Genomic DNA, 26,403 nt, shown 5'->3' on the forward strand with positions numbered 1-26,403 from the left:
CGTCATCTACTATGTTACTATGCTTGTTCCTTTTATACATTTGTTTTCTCTTTCTCGTTCCCTCGTTCTTCCTATTCCTCCTTTTTTCTCCTTCTCGTTCCCTTGTTCCTTCTATACCTCCTTTTTCGCTCTCTCGTTCCTTCTATTCCTCCTTTTCGCTCTCTCGTTCTTCCTATTACTCCTTTTTTCTTACTCTTTCCGTTCCTTCTATACCTCCTTTTTCTCTCTCATTCCCTCATTCTTTCTATTCCTCCTTTTTCTCTTTCTCGTTCCCTCGTTCCTTCTATACCTCCTTTTTCGCTCTTTCTCGGAATTCAAACATGCATGGGATAAACATAAAGGAATCCTGTTCCGAGGGAATGGATTCTCAGAAGCTTAGCCGAGATTGGGTGGGAGGGAGGCTGGTTGGGAGGCAGGGATAGTGCTGGGCAGAATTATACGGTCTGTGCCCTGAAAAGGACAGGTCTAATTAAAATGCTTTTTGTTTGAGGGTGTAGTCTATATTTTTACATAATGAGATTCAGAACAAGTTTAGACATAAAGGGCCAGATTCTGTATACACATTCACCTCCATTCCAAAGGGACTAGTAGATCAGTTTTTTATACCAATAAAGAACTACACAATGTTGCTCTGCTGGAGATGTTGAAGCGCTATATGCGTGAAAATTTATCTATTCCTGAACAGAATTTACCACCAATGACTATGGCTTATTATATCCCTGGGAAAGAAATGAATCAACCTGATGTCCCGATAGATGTTTCTCTTTTGCTTGAGACCTCAGATTCTGAACTTGTGACTGCAGCCACAAGTTCAGAATCTGAGGTCTCAAGCAAAAGAGAAACATCTATCTGACAGTTGTTGAAAATCTAACAATGACAAAGAAACCTTCCAATCCTACAGAACAACTTGATGTTATTAGATGTGTAATATTTTTTAAAGGAAAAAAATCACTTCCATGTTACAGTCATTTCTTTATAAGTCTTCCTGGTCTGTATCTCTTCTTGCATCTTGAAGCAGGGTTACCAGGTACCACTACAATCTGGTTTTCGCCCTCTCCACTCAACCGAAACTGAGCTTACTAAAGTCTCCAATGACCTATTACTGGCTAAATCCAGAGGTCAATATTCCATCCTCATTCTTCTTGATCTTTCCGCTGCTTTAAACACTGTCGATCACAGCATACTTCTCGATACCCTGTCCTCATTTGGATTCCAGGGCTCTGTCCTTTCCTGGTTCTCTTCCTACTTCTCCCTCCGCACCTTTAGTGTTCATTCTGGTGGATCCTCTTCTACTTCTATCCCTCTGCCTGTCGGCGTACCTCAGGGTTCTGTTCTTGGTCCCCCTCCTCTTTTCCCTTGGTTCATTAATCTCATCCCATGGCTTTTCCTACCATCTCTATGCTGATGACTCCCAAATCTACCTTTCTCCCCCAAAGTTTCAGCGTGCTTGTCTGACATTGCTGTCTGGATGTCTCAACGCCACCTGAAATTAAATATGACCAAAACTGAGCTTCTCATTTCCCCCCCCCCCCCCCCCCAAACCCACCTCCTCGCTCCCCCGTTTTCTATTTCTGTTGATGGCTCTCTCATTCTCCCTATCTCCTCAGCTCGAAACCTTGGGGTTATCTTTGACTCTTCTCTCTCCTTCTCTGCTCATATCCAGCAGATCGCCAAGACCTGTCGTTTCTTTCTTTACAACATCCGTAAAATCTGCCCCTTTCTTTCTGAGCACTCTACCAAAACCCTCATCCACACCCTTGTCACCTCTCGTTTGGATTACTGCAATCTGCTTCTTGCTGGCCTCCCACTTAGTCACCTCTCCCCTCTCCAGTCGGTTCAAAACTCTGCTGCCTGTCTCGTTTTCCGCCAGGGTCGCTTTACTCATACTACCCCTCTCCTCAAGTCGCTTCACTGGCTCCCTATCCGTTTTCGCATCCTGTTCAAACTTCTTCTACTAACCTATACATGTACTCACTCTGCTGCTCCCCAGTATCTCTCCACACTCGTCTTTCCCTACACCCCTTCCCATGCACTCCGTTCCCTGGATAAATCCTTCTTATCTGTTCCCTTCTCTGCTACTGCCAACTCCAGACTTCGCTCCTTCTGTCTTGCTGCGCCTGGAATAGACTTCCTGAGTCCCTACATCTTGCCCCATCCTTGACCATCTTTAAATCTAGATTGAAAGCCCACCTCTTTAACATTGCTTTTGACTCGTAACCACTTGTATCCATTTGCCTCCACCTACCCTCCTCTCCTCTTTCCTCTACACATTAATTGATTTGTTTGCTTTATTTTTTGTCTACTAGATTGTAAACTCTTTGAGCAGGGACTATCTTTCTTCTATGTTTGTGCAGCGCTGCGTACGCTTTGTAGCGCTATAGAAATGCTAAATCTTTGAGCCAGCTACAGAAGTTAAGATTACACCTTTAATTCAGAAATTTTCTAAGTCAACTTGCCCACTGGACTACTCCCCAGCCTTTCTTATGAACGACTCTCTGTACCTACATTCTCAAATGGGTCACTTGCTTTTTGAATTGTACCTTATCTATGGATTTTTTTTCCACCATAAATGGGTGATATAATCTTAACCCCTATCCCAAAATCAACCAAACTAAATATGACAGAGCCTAGCAACTACAGGGGGACCAAGGCCAAACATTCCTTTATTTACCAAATTATTGGAGGCCGTTGTGGAATATCAACTATCTAGGTTCTTGGAGAAATTCGATATACTACACTTTATTTATATATTTACAACATTTATACCCCACATTTTTCCATACAATTTTGAGTTCAATGTGGCTAACAAGCTAAAAAGAAATTTGAAACAAAATACATAAACCCACACATATCAATAAAGAAAGAATCATGTGTGTGTGTGTGTGTGTATATATATATATATATATACATATATATATTTATAAATATAAGAATTCAATATTCAATAATAAAGCATAATGGGGAGAATGGAAGGGGGAGATTAGGCAGATGTTTTGAAAAGGAAAGAGTTCAAAAACTTATGAAAAACCAAATAATCATGTTGGGATCCTATAGTTTTTGGCAAGGAATTCCACATTTAGTAGCGTGGAGGGGGATAATTGAACGGCGCCGGCGAAATAGATTGCCGACGATCTATTTTGGTGGCGCCGCAAACAGCTGGTCGGAACCATATTATCGAAAAAAATGGCTGGCCATTTTTTCTTTTGATAATATGGTTTGGACCGGCCAAATGCCAGAGTTCGCCGGGTTTGAGATGGCCGCTTTTGTTTTTCAGCGATAATGGAAACTAAAAGCGGCCATCTCAACCCCGGCTAAATTCAAGGCATTTGGTCATGGGAGGAGCCAGCATTTGTAGTGCACTGGTCCCCCTGACATGACAGAACACCAACCGGGCACCCTAGGGGGCACTTCTAAAAATTAAAAAAATATATACAAATAGCTCCCAGGTGCAAATAGCTTACCTTGGGTGCTGAGCCCCCCAAATCCCCCCTAAAACCCACTCCCCACAACTCTACACCACTACCATAGCCCTTATGGGTGAAGGGGGGCACCTACATGTGGGTAGAGTGGGTTTTGGGGGGGTTTGGAGGGGTCAACACTTACCACCACAAGTGTAACAGGTAGGGGGGATGGGCCTGGGTCCACCTGCCTGAAGTCCACTGCACCCATTAAAAACTGTTCCAGGGACCTGAATACTGCTGTCAGGGAGCTGGGTATACAGGCTGGCAAAAAAGGTTTTTATTTTTAATTTTTTAGTGTGGGAGGGGGTTGGTGACCACTGGCAGGGTATGGGGAGGTCATCCCCCATTCCCTCCAGTATCTGGTGAGTTGGGGCACCTTTTTGAGGCTTGGTCGTGAAAATAAAAGGACCAAGTAAAAGCGGCGAAATGCTCATTAATGCTGCTTTTGTTTTTTTCCATTATGCACTGAAGCCGGCCATCTGGTAGCCACGCCCATGTCCTGCCTTCGCTACGCTGCCGACATGCCCCCTTGAACTTTCGCTGACTCGGCAATGGGAAAGCGGCGATGGTGTCAAAAAAGCAGCTTTTGATTATACCGATTTCGCCGCTTTTGAGAGATCGCCGGCCATCTCCCGATTTATGTCAGAAGATGGCCGGCGATCACTTTCGAAAATTAGCTGGTTGGTATGAAAAAGTAGCTGAATATATAGATTTATAAACTACTTTCTTACAGGTAGGAAAATGAAGTCACAGGTAGTCTTTTGCACCAAAGATTGAACTGCGAGAAGGCAAAGCAGCAAGGGGCAACATATAGTCAGGGGCAACTCCATACAAAATCTGAAATATGGGAGCACAGAGTTTGAATACAATCCTGGCCCTAATGGGAAGCCAATGCAAATGTATCACCAAAGGAGTAGCCCTCTCAAAGCATGGTAGATGCATGACAAGTCTAGCCTCAGTATTTTGGGCAGTTTGCAGGTTCCTTAAGATACATTCTGTACACGCTGCATAGATGGAATTAGAATAATCAAATTGGTTCAAAACAAGAGATTGGACAAGTAATCTAAAAATATCAATTGAAAAAAAGGGCCCACCGGATCCAAGATGGCCGCCTAGAGAGCTGTTGTACCAGACGCGCTCAATTTGCTCTTTCAGAACGCTGCGGGAGGGCTTTGATTCCCTATCATTATGGGGCAAAGGAGAGGGAAAACTCGGGTTAATCCCTCAACTCTGAGTGGAACCCACCTTCTACAGCAGCTGATGCTGGAGCAATTTGGTGTGGTTTCTGGCCCGAGTCAAACATCTTCCCCTGCTATCAGAGCCGGAACTAATGAGCTGGCCGACAGTGTAGACGGGGTTTCTTTCAGCCCCGTCATGTGCACGGCTCCCCCGCAACCAAGAGGGTTGGAAGCTGGAGAAAGTCCTGTGTCATGGCTTCCCACAGAGGAGACGAGAGAGCAGGGAGGAAGCCTATCTTCAGCTGTGTTAACATCGAGGGCTGAACCGGTGGAAGAGCAGACTGTGAGTACACTGAGGCAAATTGCTAATGCCCCCCCCCCCCTCTGGTTTTTCAAGTGGAATGTGTTAAAAAAAACCTGCCGTGGTGAGATTAGAACTTGACATAATTTCTTGAATCATCTTTGGAAGTAATTTCCCAGAGGTTGACTGCTTTGGTTGTTTTTGCTTTAGAAATGGATCGTGACGCAGTCTTAAGACTTTCATTTAGACATTTAGAATCTACTTTTTTTGGATCTAAAATAAGAATATTTCCTGATATGGCTAGAGAGACCCAAAAAAGACGTAGTGCTTTTTTAGCACTACGTCAGAGGACTCTGGCACTTGGAGCAAATTATATGTTAAAATTTCCTTGTATATATAGAGTATTATATCAAGGCAAATTGTTCCAGTTTTTTGATCCTAAACAGTTAGAGGAGTTTTTAGTTTCAAAAGAGGATGTGAATGTAGTAGTAGGATTACCAGACCACACTGTATGATACACTTAGGGAAGGTTTACTTGGTAACCCACGCAAACAACACAACCAAAAAGATGTTCTACTGCATGTGGAAACAAACGAATAAGACCATTCTTCCCAAGATCCGTCTTCCGAAGCCTAGTGCAATCACTTGTGCTCAGCCATCTGGACTACTGCAACTCACTATACGCAGGTTGTAAAGAACAATTACTGAGGAAGCTCCAAACAGCCCAGAACACAGCAGCCAGACTCATCTTCGGGAAACCAAAATACGAAAGTGTGAAACCCTTACAAGAGAAGCTACACTGGCTCCCACTCAAGGAATGCATCACTTTTAAAGTATGCACACTAGTCCACAAAATTATTCACGGTGAAGCCCCAGCCTACATGTCTGACTTAATAGACCTACCACCCAGAAACGCTAAAAGATCATCCCGAACCTTCCTCAACCTCCACTTCCCTAACTGCAAAGGCATAAAATACAAAGTGCTGCACGCGTCAACCTTTTCTTATATGAGCACACAATTCTGGAACAAACTACCACGAAATCTGAAAACAAACTACGAACTAACCGACTTCCGCAAACTACTAAAGACCCATCTTTTAGAAAAAATATATCGAAAGGATCAAAACACATGAAGTCCACACACACTGTTAGCAATGCATCAATACATTCTCTTCCGTACTTCTATCCCCCGCAATTTTACACGCTTAAACCTATTCTACAGGTAAAAAACAGAAAATATTATACCCGAACGATCTCTTGATATTGCTCTGATGCCCAATCAGTATCCAGTGTTCTTCTATTGTTTTGTTGTTCTTTGCCATTGTTTTTATTCTCTTTAACGATACATGGACTTTGTTTTAACTTAACGCCTCATAATGTAACCATAATTATGTTGTAACAGATTGTAATTCCATCAATACAATGTATTGTAAGCCACACTGAGCCCGCAAATAGGTGGGAAAATGTGGGATACAAATGCAATAAAATAAATAAATTAAAAATAAACAACAACCCCACTGTAACAATTTTGTCTTTTTGTTTTGTTTTTTTCTTTTCCTTTCTTGGATCCTATTACTTTATATTTCTGGTCGAAAGTAGAGTATAAACATTTCAATTGTAATAGATATATTATAGATATTGTACATTTTCTCATATTGTAATCTTCTCTTGTGAGTTGTTAAATTTGGATGAAAATTATAAAAAAGAAAAAAAGGACCTAATGCACTTCAGCTTCCAAAGTAATTTAAAAGGTTTAGTACCCACCAAGGATACCTGAGATTCAAAGGTTAAGTGCTGATCAACAACAACCCCTAAAATGTTTAGAGTGGACTCCAAAGGATAAGAAATACAGTCAGTGCTAAAATTGCTGCACAGATCATGGTCAAAGAAATTGGTTATTACAAAAAAAAAATTGTATTTTCCCTATTTAATTTTAGCCTGAATTCAGAGGCCCAGGATTCCATTAAATCATGGCCAGTTTTAATCCTATATAGAACTCTCTGGATGTCACCTCAAAAAGAGATGTAAATAGTGGCATCTGCTTAGATACTACTACTACTACTAATCATTTCTAAAGCGCTACTAGACTTACGCAGCGCTGTACACTTGAACATGAAGAGACAGTCCCTGCTCGACAGAGCTTACAATCTAAAAGGATAGAATCCATTGACTCAAGTCTCCCCTGTAGCAGAGCTATCATGACGTTAAATAATATTGGAGATATAATATTGGCACACCACAATTTGTAGACGAAGGCGATGGATAATGCGCCCAACATTTTTACTCTGTAAGACCTACACAGTGAGTCCTTATTGTTGATTTTAGTCTCTGCTGCCAAAAAATCTATAAGTAAAGGCAACCGGACAATATTGCTGCAAATTGATATCACCGCAGCATTTGACACTGTCGATCACGAAATGAGCTAGGACACTTGGGCATCGTTTTGGAATGGTTGCGTAAATTTTTAATTAACAGGTCATATGTAGTCAGAAAAGCTGGAAAAGTTTTGCAGAAATGGAAGGTAGTATGTGGAGTGTCACAGGGCTCATTGCTTTCGCCATTACTATTTAACATGCGTTTTTTGAGTATGGTTACTTTAGAACATGATTAAAATTTGTTCTTCTATGCCAACGATATATTCTTACTGATAACAACTCTTTCAGACTATAACCTCACTTGTCAAAAGATATTTAATTGTGTAGGTCTCATATGCTAAAACTGAATGCGATATTCAAAGCAATTTAAGTGGGAAAGGAGAGACTCCTGCCCACTTAAATCATCTTTTGCTGCCAAACCCCCGAAATTCAGTGGCACTAAAGCAGGCCGCAAAAAAAGAAGAGGTCAGGGATGGTGTTAGGAAGGAGCTAAGCAGCCTAATTTAGGACAGCTCAAAATCTGGTGGGTGGGTGTCGTTACAAAAAATTTCGAACAGTACCCACATAACTATTTTTCCATTAAATCCCCCATCCCTCTACTAGTCCCTTCCTTCCACCCCCCTCCCCAAGTCCACCACCATGATCAAAGCTCCCCCCCCCCCCCCCCCCAGAACGCCATCCTGTCCTCAACCCCTCCACTGTTCATGTAGTCCCACTGGGCCTACCTGATGTCCCTGGTGGTCCATGAGGGTAGTTTGGGACAGGATGAAGGACACTCACTCCTGTCCCTTGCGGCTTTCTTGAAAAAAATGGCAGCTCGGCTGGAATGTATTATGGTTTGGAAAAGCTGATGAACAAAACCTGACTGTTTTTTTTATGCTCAGACTGCTAAAATCTTGGGAATAATCCTGGAACAGTCTCTTATCTTTTGATTTTCAAGTAAACAGCCTATTTAGGAAAGTGTTTTTGACTCGTAAACAGCTCAGAGCTATCAGCCCATATTTTCTTGAGGAGCATTTGGCGCTACTAGCTCAACCTTGCTGTTACGTTCCTCACGAATCATCCAGGTCTGCGCGGCCGATTCGCCAGCGAGGTGCGGTCCGGCAGAGATAGCTGGCTATTTTGGATGTGGTTTCTCCAGGATGGGTCTGTTTCCTATTTCTGGCAGCCGTCATCTTGGTTGGATCAATGTCCACAGCCATCTTGGATAGCTCAAGAGTCAGCCATCTTGGATAGATCTTATCCTAGGAAGCCACTTGGTGTTGATTAGCTTCAGGAAGGAAGCCCATATTTGGACGTAGGCATCTCTGCTGATGGGGGCAGCCATCTTGAATCAGCTGCACATGTTTGAGATTGATTCCAACACTATTTAAAGCCCTGCCTTCAGTCCTTCATTGCTTTGGCCTCAATTGTTCCGAGGAGTTGCTGTTGAGTGCTGTTTGCCAACTATCTTTTGTTCCTGTTTTCCTGTGTACCGGACCTTGGCTAGTTTTCTTGGATTTCGCTTGTTTGCTGCCTGCCTTGACCCTGGACTGATTTTGACTATTCTTGCCTATCAGAGTACTGGTTCTGGACTGTCTGTTCTCTGCCATCCTGGTCAGTGGCAGTGCAACCCCACCAGTTCCAGAAGTCCTGATGGGCACCTGCAGCTGGGAGCTCAACTCCCGGTGAACGGTGGTCACTTCCCAGGTGAAGCTAGGGGTTGTCTGGCTGCCTGACCGAGTGCGGCATCACTCCATCTCAGCCGTGCTCAGTCGGGTCACAGGGGCTCACTACTACCGGGTCATAACACTTGCTTAGTAATGGGCCCCAGATCGTGGAATTCACTGCCTGTTGATCTCCACAAAACTGACTCAGATCTTCTTTTTAGAAAGCAACTTAAAGCATCCTTTTCATAATTCCGTCCATGTTTTCTAACTGCAGTTGTGGCATGAGGAGATTCTCACTTTAACTTATTTTATGTTGTTGATTTGTTTTATGGTGTTATGATGTGACTGTGTTGTATATTTTATGTGATTTTGATTATATGTATAAAATTGTAATCCACCGTAAACTGTGGGATGCACAGAACATAAATAATTAAAATAAACAATTAGTGCTGCCACAATTAGATTACAGCAATACTGTATACTGTGGACTCCGACTATTACAGAACACAGACTGATTTGCTCAAGCTACTCCACTCCTCATCTCACTTCATTGGTTACCTGTTAAAGTCAGCAGGCTTTAAACTGGCATGTTTTCTTTAAAAATAATGTATGGTATTGCACCTATTTTTCTATCAAAATTGATTATCTTTCCTGCTACAAACTGAACATTCAGATCAACAGATTGACTTTTGTTAATATATCCTTCATTTAAAGGTGCAACTAGAAAAAAGATACTAGAAACTTCTTTCATTTTTCGACCCGATCAGACCTGAAACAGTCTTCATTTACCTGTAAAACTGCCAGTTACTTACCTAGGGCCTGATAGTCAGCTGGCAGCAGGCAGTGCAGTGACTGCCCACTGCTGGCGTTGCCCCCTGATATTCCATGCCGGCTGTTTCCAGCGAGCTGTATTGATTAAACCAATATGCAGCTGTAACTGGGCATAGGACAGCTATTCATACAGTTCCATCTACAGTGCTAACCTTGCTCAGTGGTGGGGCTGTGGGGGCTGTCCGCCCCGGGTGCACGCTGCAAGGAGGTGCAGAGAGCAGCTGCGCAGCTGTTGGCTCTACTGGTTCCCTGCTCCCTTTGACATTACTTCCTGTTCTGGGGCAGGGAACCGGCGGAGCAAACAGCCACGCAAATGCTCCCAGCAACCCCAGGAGGTAAGAACAACGGTGGTGGGGGGGGGGGGGGGGGGGCGCAGTGGAAATCCGTCACAGGTGCAGCTGACCTAGAAACGTCCCTGCTCCTGCTGTCTGCAGTTTAACCAGTCAGCAGCCATCACTGACCAGTTAAATAATTTTGAATACTTAGGGGCTATTGTTTAGAAGGGACCTGAAAACCTATTTATTCCAAAAATATTTGTATTAATTAGAATTTTGCTGTGTTCTCTTGTTAATGATAAACCAGTCTTATATCCCGCTAATACCTTGCAGTTCAAAGTGGGTTACACAATCATAAAAAAACAGAATTGATTTCCTGGGAAGAAGATAACACTAAGAAACAATTAATAATTTGAATGCAAAACGTGTTTCTGAAATAAAACAATTTTCATCCTTTTTCTAAAAACAAAATATGAATGCGAAGAATGAAAAAATATCAGCAATTCCATTCCAAAACTTAGCTGCTTGAAAAGCCAGACTTAATTCAAATAAACGTAGTCTTCTCTTCCCCTTAGCCGAGGGGAATGAGTAACCCACATAAGCATTGTTTTATTGTATTATCACCTTCTTAAATTAGTTGCTTTGAACCTTTTAGGGATCTAGCCAGTTAAAAGAGTTTAGATTAGACTGGGTTAGAATTACACCAGCATTCTTGCTATGGGTCATTAAAAACACTTGAAGACTTGGCTTTTCAAGGAAGCTTTACATACTTCTTGAGGAGCAAACACGGTAAGAGTTTCTGGGGGTATGATGGTAATTACCAACGTTAACACAACTGGGTTGATATTCACAGTGATTTAAATGTCCAGAAATGGCTCCTAGCTGTTTAAATCACTTGTCTGGGGCTAACCAGGCATATTCAGTGGCACTTAAAAAGGTAATGGATTTCATATACCACCTTTCTGTGGGTACAACAAAAGCAGTTTGCATACTTTTTATGTCCCTAGTGGTCTCACAAGTTTTGCACATGGGCAGTGAATGGGTTAAGTGACTTGTCCAGGATCAGAAGAAGCTGCAGTGGGAATTGAACCCGATTCTCCAGGTTCTTAGACTATGGCACTAACCATTAAGCTATTCCTCCACTCTGGGTAGTGCGACTGTTTTGTGGGTGATTAGGGGGCAGAAATGGCCCTTATGTGATTAAGCATTGAATATCAGCAATTCACTGCTTAATTGTTAGCCGGCTGCAATATACTTGAATATCCAGAAATAAAGCTGGTGATGGCCAAAAAACCACTGACCACACTACAGGCTGAATATTGACCCCAACTGTCTGTCATCTTCTTTTTGAGCAACTTTGTCTTTGGCAGTATTTTGGGCCCAGTATTCCTGTCCCATTCCATGAGCATCTATGCTTGTCAGCAGTTCCCAACAGGAATACCAGATACATCCTGCAATTTCTGCTCCACCTACCCATGCAGCTTCTGTCCATCGGGAAGCGTTTGAAGTAACCATCTTTACATGAGCAAGAAAATTCTCCATTACTTGACTTGCAGGTGGTGGTTGTGTTGTCACAGCTGTCTGGGCCACAGAGGCTTGTCTCTGTAGAGAAGAAAAAGGCACAGAAGTGAGACATATGGACTATGTACTCTAGCCAGGGCCACCGAGAGGCACAGCCCACCCCATCTGGACCACCACGGAGCCAAGCATCTTCACCCCACGCTCGTGCCACCCCCTTACTTTCCTGTGTCTGCTTCTTCCTCGGTCTGTTGTCTCTTGTTAATGCAATCACCCAAGTCCTGGCACATAGGAGCAGGAGAGAGACAGTCCCGGAAGCAGGCAGGCAAGAAGAAGGTTCTGCTCCCTCAACAACCTTACAGGCGCCAGGCCCCCCCTTGGAGGCCAGGCCCAGGGAATCTTTTCCCCCCTGCCTCCCCCTCTTGGAAGCCTGGCTCTAGCATGCATGCAGTACTGATACAGAAAAACTCATCCTTACATTCTTGTCGTCTGCCCTATCAAACTTCCCTCATCCACCAATCGGCAGGCAGGACTATGAGGGCAATTTTAGAACAAGTCACCTGTGTGTGAAGGCCAGGTAGGTGTCTATTTATTTTATAAGGCATATAGGCGACTATTGAGCTTATTTTCGAAAGAGATTGCTGGCCATCTTCCGATACAAATCGGGAGATGGCCGACGATCTCCTGATCCTGGCCAAATCAGTATAATCGAAAGCCAATTTTAGCTGGCGCCAACTGCTTTTTCGTCGCAGAGCCGGCCAACCTTCAAGGGAGGGTACAGAAGGCAGGATGGGGGTGGAGTGGGGGCGGGACGGGATGGGGCGTGGTTACGAGATGGCCGGCTTCACCCCATAATGGAAAAATGATGGCCGGCTCAGATGAGCATTTCGCCGGCTGGACTTGGTCCATTTATTTTTAGGACCAAGTCACAAAAAAGTGCCCCAACTGACCAGATGACCACCGGAGGGAATTGGGGATGACCTCCCCTTACTCCCCCAGTGGTCACCAACTCCCTCCCACCCAAAAAAAAATAAAATAAAACATTTTTTGCCAGCCTCTATGCCAGCCTGAAATGTCATACCCAGCTCCCTGACAGCAATATGCAGGTCCCTGGAGCAGTATTTATTTATTTGTAGCATTTGTATCCCACATTTTCCCACCTATTTGCAGGCTATTTAGTGGGTGCAGTGCACTTCAGGCAAGTGGACCCAGGCCCATCCCCCCCTACCTGTTCCACGTGTGGTGGTTAATGTTGAGCCCCCCAAAACCCACATGTAGGTGCCCCCCTTCACCCCTTAGGGCTATGGTAATGGTGTAGAGTTGTGGGGAGTGGGTTTTGAGGGGGATTTGGGGGGGCTCAGCACCCAAGGTAAGGGAGCTATGCACCTGGCAGCTATTTTTTTTTTTTTTTTTAGAAGTGCCCCCTAGGGTGCCCGGTTGGTGTCCTGGCATGTCAGGGGGGCCAGTGCACTACAAATGCTGGCTCCTCCCACGACCAAATGCCTTACATTTCGCCGGGTTTGAGATGGCCGGGCCCGGTTTCCATTATGGCTGAAAAATGAAGCCGGCCATCTCCTCTGAATCTGGTGATCGATTTAGCCAACCCCAATCATATTTCGAAAATATGGTTGGCTCCACCCCTTTGCGGAGCCGGCCCCGAAGATGGCCGGTGCCGTTCGATTATGCCCCTCCATGTGTCTCATAAAAGACTAAGGGCAAACCGGCCGAAATTGCACCTAGATTGAAGCTGCAAACATTAACAACTGCTCAGGAGCAGATGTTAAGTTACAGTGGATAAAGTATGTGTATATTTTATGAAAGATGTGTAAAACTGCACCCATACTCCACCCACATTTCCACCCCAACACACCGAGTCCGATATTCAAAATGATTCAAGGCCAGGAGAGGCTCCTGGCTGTTTAAATCACCTATGTGAGGCTACCTAGGTTATCTTCAGGAGTACTTAACTGAATAGTGCCAGGGCTGCCGAGAGACTAGGCTGGGCCCAGGGCAAGGGCGCCCCCACCTTCGCCCCCTTGCCACTGCCGCCCACCGTCTCTCCCCCCGCCGCTGCCGCCCCCTGTCGCACCCCCACCGCTACCACCCTGTGTCGCTCCCCCCGCCCCTGAAGTCCCCGGTCTCACCTGCCTGCCTCCACGGCTCCGGGCACCCTGCATTCAAAGTGGCAGTCGCAGATCTCCTCTCTTCTGGCCTTTCCTCCCTGTGTCACGCCCTTGTCGGCTTCAAATGCAGGGGGCCAGGAGCAGGCAGGTGAGACCAGGGACTGCAGCGCCGGTGGCCTGACCCCGGTGCCGGACCCCCCTTGGAGGCCCAGGCCCCGGGAATTTTGTCCCCCCTGCCCCCCCCCGGTGGCCCTGAATAGTGCTGCTGAAAATGTCCATTAGTGCCCAAGTTGAAATCGGTTATTTTGGGGGCGTTTGGGGGGGGGGGGGGGAAGGAGTTGGCACTTAGCCAGTTAAGTGCTGATTTCAGAACTTAACTGTCTAAGATAACCACATAAATAGGACCACATAAAATGCAGTCTTGTCTATATACGGTTCTTCATAGCTGGTTATGTACTGAATAATGTTTTTAACTGGGTATGCTTTTGCCAGCTCTATATACCTGGAAATTCAATGCCAGAGCTCGGACATGGCCCAGCATTGAGTTTCTGGGTGTAAACAGCATGGAGTCAGTCCAGAAAGTCAGTGGTCTTTGTCATTTAAAGATCTCAATATGTATACTTTGGAAGAAAGGTGGGAGAGGGGAGATATGAGGGAGACATTTAAATACCTATGTGGTATAAATGAACAGAAGGTGAGTCTCTTTCAATTGAAAGAAAGCTCTAGAACGAGGGGGCATAGTATGAAAGTAAAAGAGGACATGCTCAAGGTAACCTGAGGAAATGTTTCTTCATAGAAAGAGTGGTGAAGTGATGGCGATGAAAACAGTATCTGAATTCAAGAGAGCTTGGGACAAGTCCATAGGATCTCTAAGGGAGTGAAAGTGAGAGTAGATGGCATGGATAGGCAGACTGGGGAGGCCATATGGTCTTTATCTGCCTACACTTTTCTCTGTTTCTATGTAATGCTGGTGGCAGTCAGCAAAATGCTGATTGCCGCCAGTTGAATATCAGGCCCACCTTCTCTAAAGTTGCAGACAAGTCCATGCCCAATTGCACAACGTACACTTTGAGTCAAACATTTTTATTAATTATAATTCTTATAGTAAACAAACAGTAACAAACGGCAACCCCCCCCCCCCCCACAGTCCCACTCTTTACCCGTAACCCACAATATACTGCATGCCAACAACTGACCTCTATCAGAAGGCCTTGCTTATTTTGATCCTAGATAGTATACCAATAATACCCTTCACTCCCCATCCACCCCCCCCCCCCAGGAACTGCTCTGATATAGAATCATCCCCGTTTACATATAATCTAACAAACCTTTTCCGGAGACGGGAAGGTGGTAAAACTAGAGGACATGAATTGAGGTTGAGGGGGGGGGGCAGACTAAGGAGTAACGTCAGGAAGTATTTTTTCATAGAAAGGGTGGTAGATACGTGGAATGCCTTCCCACGGGAAGTGGTGGAGATGAAAACAGTAATGGAATTCAAATATGCGTGGGACAAACACAAAGGAATCCTGATTAGAAGGAATGGATCCATGGAATCTTAGCGGAGATTGGGTGGCAACGCCGGTAATTGGAGAGTAAAACCAATGCTTGGTAGACTTCTACGGTCTACACCCTGATCGTGACTGAATAGATATGGATGGGCTGGAGTGTAAATTTTAAGGGGTTTACACGTTAGCTTCAGAACATCTAGTACAAGAACAGTGCTGGGCAGACTTCTACGGTCTGTACCCTGAGAATGGCAAGGACAAATCAAACTCGGGTATACATATAAAGTAACACATACCATGTAAAATGAGTTTATCTTGTTGGGCACACTGGATGGACAGTATAGGTCTTTATCTGCCATCATTTACTATGTTACTATATGTTACATGTGGAGGGGAATAATCGAACGGTGCCGGCGAAATAGATCGCTGGCGATCTATTTTGGCGGCAACGCTACAGCTGGTCGTAACCGTATTATCGAAAAAGATGGCCGGCCATCTTTTCTTTCGATAATACGGTTTGGTCCGGCCAAATGCCAGCGTTCGCCAGGTTTGAGATCGCCGATTTTGTTTTTCAGCGATAATGGAAAAAAATGCCTGCCATCTCAAACCCGGCTAAATCCAAGGCATTTGGTCATGGGAGGAGGCAGCATTTGTAGTGCACTGGTCCCCCTGACATGCCAGGACACCAACCGGGCACCCTAGGGGGCACTTCTAAAACGTTTTTAAAAATATACAAATACCTCCCAGGTTCATAGCTCCCTTACCTTGGGTGCTGAGCCCCCCAAATCCCCCCCCCCCAAACCCACTCCCCACAACTCTACACCACTACCATAGTCCTTATGGGTGAAGGGGGGCATCTACATGTGGGTACAGTGGGTTTGGGGGGGGGGGGTTGGAGGGCTTAATATTTACCACCACAAGTGTAACAGATGGGGGGTGGGGGGGTGGGCCTGGGTCTGTCTGCCTGAAGTGCACTGCACCCATTAAAAACTGCTCCAGGGACTTGCATACTGCTGTCAGGGAGCTGGGTATGACATTTGAGGCTGGTATACAGGCTGGCAAAAAAGGTTTTTAGTTTTATTTTTTTAGTGTGGGAGGGGGTTGGTGACCACTGGGGGAGTATGGGGAGGTCATCCCCCATTCCCTCCGATGGTCATCTGGTCAGTTGGGGCACCTTTTTGAGGCTTGGTCGTGAAAATAAAAAGACCAAGTAAACCCGGCGAAATACTGATCAACGCCACTTTTTTTTTCCATTATCCGCGAAAGCCAGCCATCTGGTAGCCACGCCCATGCCCACCCATGTCCCGCCTTCGCTATGCCGCCGACACGCCCCCTTGAACTTCGCCGGCTCTGCGACGGGAAAGCGGCGATGGTGTCAAAAAAAGCAGCTTTCGATTATACGGATTTTGCCGCTTTTGAGAGATCGCCTGCCATCTCCCGATTTATGTCGGAAGATGCCCGGCGATCACTTTCGAAAATAAGCCTGAAAGTAAGCAGGACTAAATTTCTCCCCTGGGACTCTGAGATTGTATATAAGAATCCTATACCATCAGGAAGTGCTTTTTCCATTTAGGAGATTCCCATACATTTTTTGCCTCCCATGTAAATAGCAAATGTAACTGGGTTTTCCATTTCTAATAGGTTGGGGTTCTAACAACGTCCACGGATGTAAAATACATTTTCTTAACACAAGCCTTATTTTGCAAAACAACAAGGTCCCCCCCCCCCCCCCCCCTTTGTCTTTTCCCTGAAAGGCTCCAGGCTTATCCAACAATTGTTCAAGGAAGCCTGCAGCACAAAATGGTGGCCATATAACAAACAGGAGCAGCCCAAAATCTCTGTTTTAATGAACAGCCCCTAAAATGAATGGTACAAAATGTTATCCTCCCTATTGCATTTAACACAAACGAGTGTCAAAATTTTGCTTGTTTTATATAATTGTGACTGAGTGAAATATTTTATTTGGATTTTGCTCACACCCTTTTCAATAGTAACTTCAGTTACATTCAGGTACACTGGGTTTGCTCTTTGTAATACTCTAACATAACATTCTCTGGGCCCCGCACTAGCTCTAAGCCCTGGTAGGCCTTTAATATTATTCAGCATGTCCCAGTCTCCCAGTCCAACCCCAAGGTTTTATACATGAGTTAATTTCATGCATTTACACACAAAACATCCTTTACAAAATTATGGCCTATAGATCCATGCATAGTAGGCAGTAAAACCAGGACTGGATCATCCTGTCCTGAAAATCTGGAGCCAACTCGCAACCCACCCATGGTGAACAACAGCAGCAAAATTATGTGCACCCCACCTATCCATCAGCAGGAAGCTGGCAAAAGAATCGGTTGGACCTCTAGATGACCGAGGGGTAAAAGGGGCGATCAGGGAACACAAAGCCGTAGCGGAGAGATTAAATTAATTCTTTGCTTCGGTCTTCACCAAGGAAGATTTGGGAGAGATACTGGTGCTGGAAATGGTATTCGAAGCTGACGAGTCAGAAACACTGAATGAAATCTCTATAGACCTAGAGGATGTAACGGAGCAATTTGACAAATTGAAGAGTAGCAAATCTCCTGGACCGGATGGTATTCATCCCAGAGTACTGACAGAACTGAAAAATGAAGTTGTGGAACTATTGTTAGTAATATGTAATTTATCCTTATAATCGAGCGTGGTACCAGAAGAATGGAGGGTGGCCAATGTAATGCCGATTTTTAAAAAACATTCCATGGGAGATCCGGGAAATTATAGACAGTGTGATAAGTAGGAGACTGTCCTATACGGGGTAGGCCACTAGATGGCGCTAGTAGGAGAATAGGTGGAGGTCGCTAGGACCAGGGAGAGCCCTGGGATGTCCACAGGTGTGGGAAGTTATGGGCTGGGTCCTGTGTAGCTAATTAACCACTTTATACTCCACCTGAGTGGTGAAAGGAAGTGAGGTGAGCTGGCAGCAGGAGAAGAGAGATCCCCCTGGAAGATACAGGCTAACCCTATGGACTTGTGGTGGACTGTGTGTCCAAAGGAGATCAGCAGGCTGAAAATCCTGGGGTAAGAAGTCCCTACAGCATTAGTGTTTGACTGTGTGTCCTCAGTACTTATAGGAACTGTGTGTTCAGTGAAAGGACTGTGTGTCCAAAGAAGAAGGGACTGTGTGTCCAGAACTGTGCGTTCAAAGAGGGGACTGTGTGTCCCAGTACTGAGAGAAGCAGGCTGCAAAGCCTGGGGTTAGAAGTCCCCAAAGTATTGAAGCTAGTACTGAGCCCATGTATCTGTGTGGGGAGGCTCAGTGTGAAGATCTATGAAACCATAAAGTGTTAAGCTAGAAGAAGTGTGCCCAGGGGCTGGAATAAAGAGCTGCCTGAGAAATATGCAGTTGGTGAGACCCGTTTAATTTGCTTAGTGGGAACCAGGTCACCCTGAGCTAGAAGGGGTAGTACGCTAATTTGCATATGATCTGCACATTGAGAACCAGGTCACCCTGAGTGAGAAGGGGGATATCACAACAGGTGAGTCTTACGTCGGTGCCAGGCAAAATGGTAGAGACTATTATAAAGAACAAAATTACAGAGCATATTCAAAAGCATGGATTAATGAGACAAAGCCAACATGGAGTTAGTGAAGGGGCGAACAAACATGTGGCTAAAGGTGAGCTGGTTGATATTGTGTATCTGGATTTTCAGAAGGCATTTGACAAAGTACAGTTTACTGATGACACAAAGTTATTCAAAGTAGTTAAATTGAGGGAGGACCTTACGTGACTGGGCGTCTAAATGGCAGACAACATTTAATGTGAGCAAGTGCAATGTGATGCATGTGGGAAAGAGGAACCCGAATTATAGCTATGTCATGCAAGGTTTTAAGTTAGGAGTCACCGACCAAGAAAGGGATCTAGGGGTCATCGTTGATGATACGTTGAAACCTTCTGCTCAGTGTGCTGCAGTGGCTAAGAAAGCAAATAGAATGTTAGGTATTATTAGGAAAGGAATGGAAAACAAAAATGAGGACTTATAGTGCCTTTGATTCGCTTCACGGTGCGACCGCACCTCGAATATTGTGTTCAATTCTGGTCACCACATCTCAAAAAAAATATAGTGGAATTAGAAAAGATGTAGAGAAGGGCGACAAAAATGATAAAGGGGATGGGACGGCATCCCTATGAGGAAAGGCTAAAGCAGCTGGGGCTCTTCAGCTTGGAGAAAAGACGGCTGAGGGGAGATATGATACAGGTCTATAAAATAATGAGTGGAGTGGAACGGGTAGACGTGAACTGTTTACGCATTCCAAAAATACTAGGACTAGGGGGCATGCGATGAAGCTACAAAGTAGTAAATTTAAAACAAATCAGAGAAACGTTTTCTTCACTCAGCGTGTAACTAAACTCTGGAATTTGTTGCCAGAGAATGTGGTAAAGCTGGTTAGCTTAGCGGGGATTAAAAAAGGTTTGGACGGCTTCCTAAAGGAAAAGTCCATAGACAATCTGAGAATCCTTGGAGTCACCATCGACCGGAACCTCACGCTCGAAACCCATGTGAAGAACACAGCAAAAAAAAAGTTCCACGCCATGTGGAAACTCAAAAGAGTAAAACCCTATTTCCCTAGATCCATCTTCCGGACCCTGATACAGTCACTGGTACTAAGCCACCTGGACTATTGCAACGCACTCTACGCTGGCTGCAAAGAACAAACCATCAGGAAACTCCAGACAGCCAAGAATACCGCCACCAGACTCATATTTGGAAAACCAAAATTTGAAACTGCAAAACCCCTAAGAGAAAAACTTCACTGGCTCCCACTTAAGGAAATTATCCACGGAGACGCCCCAACTTACATGCTAAACCTTGTAGACCTGCCTCCCAGAAATGCCAAAAGATCTCGAAAATATTTGAATCTACACTTCCCCAACTGCAAAGCAGGGGCGTAGCCACGGGTGGGCCTGGATGGGCCTAGGCCCACCCAGTTTGGGTTCAGGCCCACCCAGCAGCGGAGCGGAGGGAGCAGGCAGCGCTGATCCTGCATCTGCCTCCCTCTCTCTGACGGCAGCGCTTCCCAGATGCTGCCTCCGCCGCCACGATCTACCTCCTCCCTCTGTCTCACCAACAGCAGCGGTAGCATCGTGATTCAAACACGCTGCCTCCTGCTTCTAACCCGGAAGCAGAGGAGACGCTTCCGGGTTAGAAGCAGGAGGTAGCGTGTTTGAATCGCTACCACTGCTGTTGAGAGTGAGACAGAGGGAGGTGGTAGATCGTGGCGGCGGAGGCAGCGTCTGGGAAGCGCTGCCGTCAGAGAGAGGGCGGGCAGGTGGAATGGGAGGGAAGGATGCATGGGGGTGAAGGAGAATCGCTGGACACATGGATAGGAGCGGGAGGGGAGGGGAGGGGAGAGAGGAGAGTCACGGGATGGATGGATGGAGGTGGGGGTCAGGGGAGAGAGAATTGCTGGGGATGGAGGTGGGGGGCAGGGGAGAGAGGAGAATTGCTGGGGATGATGGATGGAGGTGGGGGGCAAGGGAGAGAGGAGAATTTCTGGGGATGGATGGAGGTGGGGGGCAGGGGAGAGAGTAGAATTGCTGGGGATGATGGATGGAGGTGGGGGGCAAGGGAGAGAGGAGAATTTCTGGGGATGGATGGAGGTGGGGGTCAGGGGAGAGAGGAGAATTGCTGAGGATGATGGATGGAGGTGGGGGGCAGGAGAGAGAGGAGAATTGCTAGGGATGGATGGATGGAGGTGGGGGGCAGGGGAGAGAGGAGAATTGCTGGGGATGGATGGATGGAGGTGGGGGGCAGGGGAGAGAGGAGAATTGCTGGGAATGGATGGATGGAGGGGACAGGGGAGAGAAGAGAATTGCTGGGGATGGATGGAGGGGAGAGGAGAGTTGCTGGACATGGGTGGATGGAGGGGAGGGAAGAGGAGAGAGGAAGGTTGCTGGACATGGGTGGATGGAGGGGAGGGCAGGGGGCAGAGGAGGGTTGCTGGACATGGATGGATGGAGGGAAGGAAGGGCAGGAGAGAGGAGGCTGCTGGATACGGATGGAGGAGAGGGAAGGGAGAGAGAAGAAATGCTGGACATGGATGGAGGGGAGGGAAGAGTGAGGAAGGAGATGAGATGAGGGAAAAGGAAGAGAGGAGAAAATTGCACATGGTTGAAGAAAATAGGCAGAAGCTGGATCCACTGGACAGTCAAGTCTGTGGAGGACCCAGAGCAAGAAATGAAGAAGAAAGGCGGAAAGTAAAGAAATAAATGGAAAGGAAGCCCTGGAAACGGAATAAAGAGGACAGATAGCAGCAGAATCAGATACTGGGCCAGTATGATCAGAAAAACAAAGTCACCAGACAGCAAAGGTAGAAAAAAATCATTTTATTTTCATTATAATGATTGGAACATGTCCACTTTGAGAATCAGGTGCTCAACATTAAAAGTTTATATTTATTTACTTATTTATGGCATTTTATCCCACATTAAACATGAATTAGATTGGAACCTGGGATCATTTAATGTTTTTTTTCCTGGAGAGAGTAATGCATTGCCTCCTCCACCCCCCAGGCTCTCTCCCCGGCTATAGCCAGCTCTGCAATTTTGAAGGGAGGTGCACAGGTGAACCGGGGAGAGAGCCTGTTGTTAAACATTTACCAGCACACCACTGTCTAGTGCCCACCCATCCAACCTGTTGGCCCACCCAAAAATTGACTTCTGGCTACGCCACTGCTGCAAAGGACTAAAATATAAGCTTATACATGCGACTTCCTTCTGCTACATGAGTACGCAGCTATGGAACACTTTACCTGCCGATCTGAAAACAATCGAAGAACTACCTAACTTTCGAAAATCCCTGAAGACGTATCTCTTCAACAAAGCCTACAAAGAGGACCCATAGCTTAACTTTACAACCATACTAATCCTCACTAGTCTGAAACTCTTCTTTAATAACTATTTTCTTAGAACTCTTTCCTACTCTCAATCTCTTTACATCACCAATTGTATCTGACTCACTGGAATGGCAATGCTATAACAGACCTCTGTAAGCCACATTGAGCCTGCAAATAGGTGGGAAAATGTGGGATACAAATGCAATAAATAAATAAATAGACCATTACTGAATTGGACTTGGGAAGAATCCTCTATTTCTGGGATAAGCAGCATAAAACGTTTTGTACTTTTTTTGGAACCTTGCCAGGTATTTGTGACATGGATTGGCAACTGTTGGAAACAGGATGCTGGGCTTGATGGTCTTTCCCAGTATGGCATTACTTATGTACTTATGTAACTTGTGCCACAGGTAGAAATGAAAAGCAAAGTAATCCTTACCCTGGTAAGCATCCCCTTTCTGCAGTGGCCTACAATCATGACAATCTCTGATGAAACGTTGAATAGATTGAGTCACGTTGTCACTGGTCACTGGGGACGACTGCTGGAAAAAGTTACTGACAGTGGCCATGACGCTGCCATTTCTGGGAAAGACACAAGTTACAGCTTCAGAGAAAATGTGCAGACTTAAAAGGCTACTCACTGGTGACACCACTGGCCAGGGCAGGTAAATTAAAAAGACAAGACACCAACTCCCTAATTCTATAAACTTGCGCAACCAAATTTATGTATAGTGTTTAAATTTGTAGTTACAATTTATAAAATAAGGTCATTTGGGTGTGCAAATTAGTTTAGGGGCCCTTTTACTAAAGGATTGGCGCACGGCAACAGGCTTGCCACACGTCAATCTGGATTGAATGCCGGGCTACCACACCCCCAGCACATGCTATTTGCGGTGCTACAAAATTATTTTCAGTTTTGTAGCGCTGGTTACCACCGGGTTAGCACAGGAGCCCTTACTGCCACCTTAGTGGGTGGTGGTAAGTGCTCCCCTCCCCCCCCCCCCCCCAAAATGGCCACGTGGCAAGTGATTCACTTACCGCACAGCCATTTCTTGTCCTTGGGAAAAAGACAGCCTTTTACCCACTGCGGTAAATGGGGGCCTCAGCGTACATCAAAAACATGTGTTGATTCTAGCGCAGGCTAGTAAAAGGACCCCTTAATAATTGGCTGTTAATTGGAGCTAAACAATTATTGGCTTAAGTTGGTGTTAACTTATGCTAATTGTGCCCTTAGTGGCTATTCTAGAAATTTCATGAGCAAATTCTATCCCATGAAACTTCCAGGGGGTGGGAATGTGGGAGGTCCATGGGTAAGTCAAGGGTGTACCTAGGGGTTAAGCATGCATGTTATAGAGTACTAGGAGACAGGCCAACTTTTGGGGCCGTTTTTACCGCACCAGGTAAAAAGCTCCTAAAAAAAAAATGGCCATGCGGGGGTAGCACTTACCACCACCCACTGAGGTGGCACTAATGGCACCCAAAGTAACCTGGTGGTAACCGGGCAGTGTGCCACGATGCCTGATTACTACCAGTTTAGTGCTGTGCTATAAAATAAAAACAAGTTTTTTGGAAATAGCACACACTTGAGGCAGAAGTACCTCCGGTGGCCATGTTAGTCCAGTGGTAGCTCCGGGTTAGCGTGCGGTAAGTCTGCATTGGGTTTACCGCCGCTTTGTAAAAGGGCCTTTTTATGCGCAAGTACTTACACCAGCCTTTGACATGGCGTAAATTCTTGTGCCTGCAGTTAAGTGCGAAACTGCGGACTTACACTAGTATTTTATAACAGCAACTCCACGTGGAACTGCCATTATAGAATTCACACTTACTACTACTACTTATTTCTATAGCGCTACTAGACATACGCAGCGCTGTACACTTGAACATGAAGAGACAGTCCCTGCTTGACAGAGCTTACAATCTAATTAGGATTTTATAACAGCAGCTCCACGTGGAACTGCCATTATAGAATTCACACTTACTACTACTACTTATTTCTATAGCGCTACTAGACATACGCAGCGCTGTACACTTGAACATGAAGAGACAGTCCCTGCTTGACAGAGCTTACAATCTAATTAGGATAGACAAACAGGACAAACAAGAGATAAGGGAATATTAAGGTGAGGATGATAAAATAAGGGTTCTGAACAAGTGAATAAGTGTTAGGAGTTAAAAGCAGCATCAAAAAGGTGGGCTTTTAGCTTAGCGCTCACATCATCCTGGTGTCTACATTTTCACACTTTTCTTGAATCTACCCCATGAGAAAAGAAATATCTGGAAACAGGAGGTGGCAGAACAGCGATTCTCTGGATCTGGCTATCAGGGGGCATTAAACAGCAGATGCACCAAAGTCACTTTAGTGGTAAACGGCAGTAACTACAACTAGGACCAAAGGGATAGCCTTTCCTTTACATCCTTTGTCCAGGAAATTGCTATGGCTATTCCATTCCATATGGAGGTGGAGGATGAGCCCAGGGCTGAGATGCTTGAGGTCCTGGACTATCCCTTTCCACCTAAGGAGGCTGTGATGGCTTCTCTACATAAGGTACTGAAGGAAGTCCTTATGCGGAACTGGTCGTTGCCTCTGTCTGGCCCCGTGATCCTAAAAGAAAGCTAATTCCCAGTATCGAATCCATGGTGAACCTGGGTTGATGAGGTCTCCATTACCCCACAATTCCATGGTGTTGGACTCCGCCCTCAAAAGAGTCAAGAGTACTATAGACTATGCCTCGGCGCACCCAGGCAGAGAAGCTAGGACCTTGGATTCTGCCCATATCCAGTCCTGCCAGCTCTTCACGAGCGTACACTTGCAGAACGTGGTGAGGCAGCTGTCCAGCCTTTTCGCCAGGTGGTGAGGCAGTAGAAGGCGTGTCGTAAATTCTTGGCCAGGGTCGCTTACGACTCTTTTGATGTGGCATCCAGAATCGCTGCTGAAGGTATAGTGATGCGCAGACTCTCATGGCTGCGTGTCTCTGACTTGGACCATTTGATCCAGCAGCGGATGGCAGATGCACCTTGAAAGGGGGACAACCTTTTTGGTGAAAAAGTAAAGGATCTTGCTGGCCAGATCAAGAAGCATAATGGTGCTATGGATTCTCTCTCCCGCCGGGCGCCTTCTGCTACAACCTCATCTAGGAGGCTTTTTGGGGGGGGGGGAAGAGGAGTGCTCCCTATTCCTATGCAAAGTGTAGGTACAATCCCGCTTCTCGACAGCCTAGTCAGGCTCAGCCTCAGAGTGCTCGTTCTCATCAACAGCATGCGCCTAAGGCCCCTGCTGCTCCCAAGCAAAAGCAAGGGACGAGCTTTTGACTGGCTCCAGTTAAGCATAACCACAGTAAAAGTGTCCATACCGGACGACTTGCCGGTTGGAGGGAAGTTAATGTTTTTTCACCAACTGTGGCCTCTTGTAACCTCCGGCCAGTGGGTTCTTCAAATAGTCCAGTTAGGATACACCCTAAATCTGGAATCCAAACCTCCAAATTGCCCACTGGGAGTTCATTATTACAGCTCCCAGCACAGGCAGGTACTTGAAGAGGAACTCTCCGCCCTTCTAAAGGGTCATGCGGTTGAACCCATTCCATCAGGGGAAGAAGTGCTGGGATTCTATTCCAGGTACTTCCTTGTGCAAAAGAAAACGGGGGATGCATCCCATCTTAGATCTAAGGGCCCTGGACAAATTCCTAGTCCAAGAAAAGTTCAGGATGGTTTCCCTGGGCACCCTTCTTCCCATGATTTAGAAGAACAATTGGCTATGCTCTCTGGACTTAAAGAATGCTTACACACACATCTCGATACTCCCAGCTCACAGGAAGTATCTTCGATTTCAACTGGGAACACAGCACTTTCAGTACCATGTACTGCCTTTTGGCCTGACATCTGCACCCAGAGTGTTTACAAAGTGTCTAGCAGTAGTCGCAGCGTCACTATGCAGACGGAGTGCATGTGTTTCCTTATCTCAACGATTGGCTGGTAAAGAGCACCTCAGAGGAGGGTGCTCTGGAGTCCATGTGAATGACTATTCAGTTGCTAGAACTACTGGGGTTTGTAATAAATTACTACAAGTCCCATCTCACTCCTGTCCAAAAATTGGAGTTCACTGGAGCACTGCTGGACACAAAGACAAGGGCAGACAACCTCCTGTCCCTGGTGTCCACAGTTTGAGCGTCTCAGCAGATCACAGCTCAGCAGATGCTGAGACTTTTGGGGCACATGGCCTCTACAGTACATGTAACACACATGGCACATCTTCATATGAGATCAGCTCAATGGGCCCTAGCTTCCCAGTGGTATTAAGCTACAGAAAATATGGAGGATGTGATC

The 26,403-nt window shown here is 45.7% G+C and overlaps 1 protein-coding gene across 2 annotated transcripts in view; it reads right to left on the reverse strand.

The window, feature by feature from the left end:
* The window catches only part of LOC115481964 (protein HEG-like), a 196,722-nt gene that overhangs the window by 75,692 nt on the left and 94,627 nt on the right, over positions 1-26,403 (reverse strand). For both annotated transcript variants that reach the window (XM_030221466.1, XM_030221465.1), the window contains exons 6-7: positions 22,523-22,665; positions 11,544-11,672 (exon numbers count right to left, since the gene is read on the reverse strand). In XM_030221466.1, coding sequence (XP_030077326.1) covers positions 11,544-11,672; positions 22,523-22,665 — 272 coding nt within the window. The remainder of the gene's footprint in view (positions 1-11,543; positions 11,673-22,522; positions 22,666-26,403) is intronic.

This window comes from Microcaecilia unicolor, chromosome 12, assembly GCF_901765095.1.
Source record: "Microcaecilia unicolor chromosome 12, aMicUni1.1, whole genome shotgun sequence".
Classification (NCBI taxonomy): Eukaryota; Metazoa; Chordata; class Amphibia; order Gymnophiona; family Siphonopidae; genus Microcaecilia; species Microcaecilia unicolor.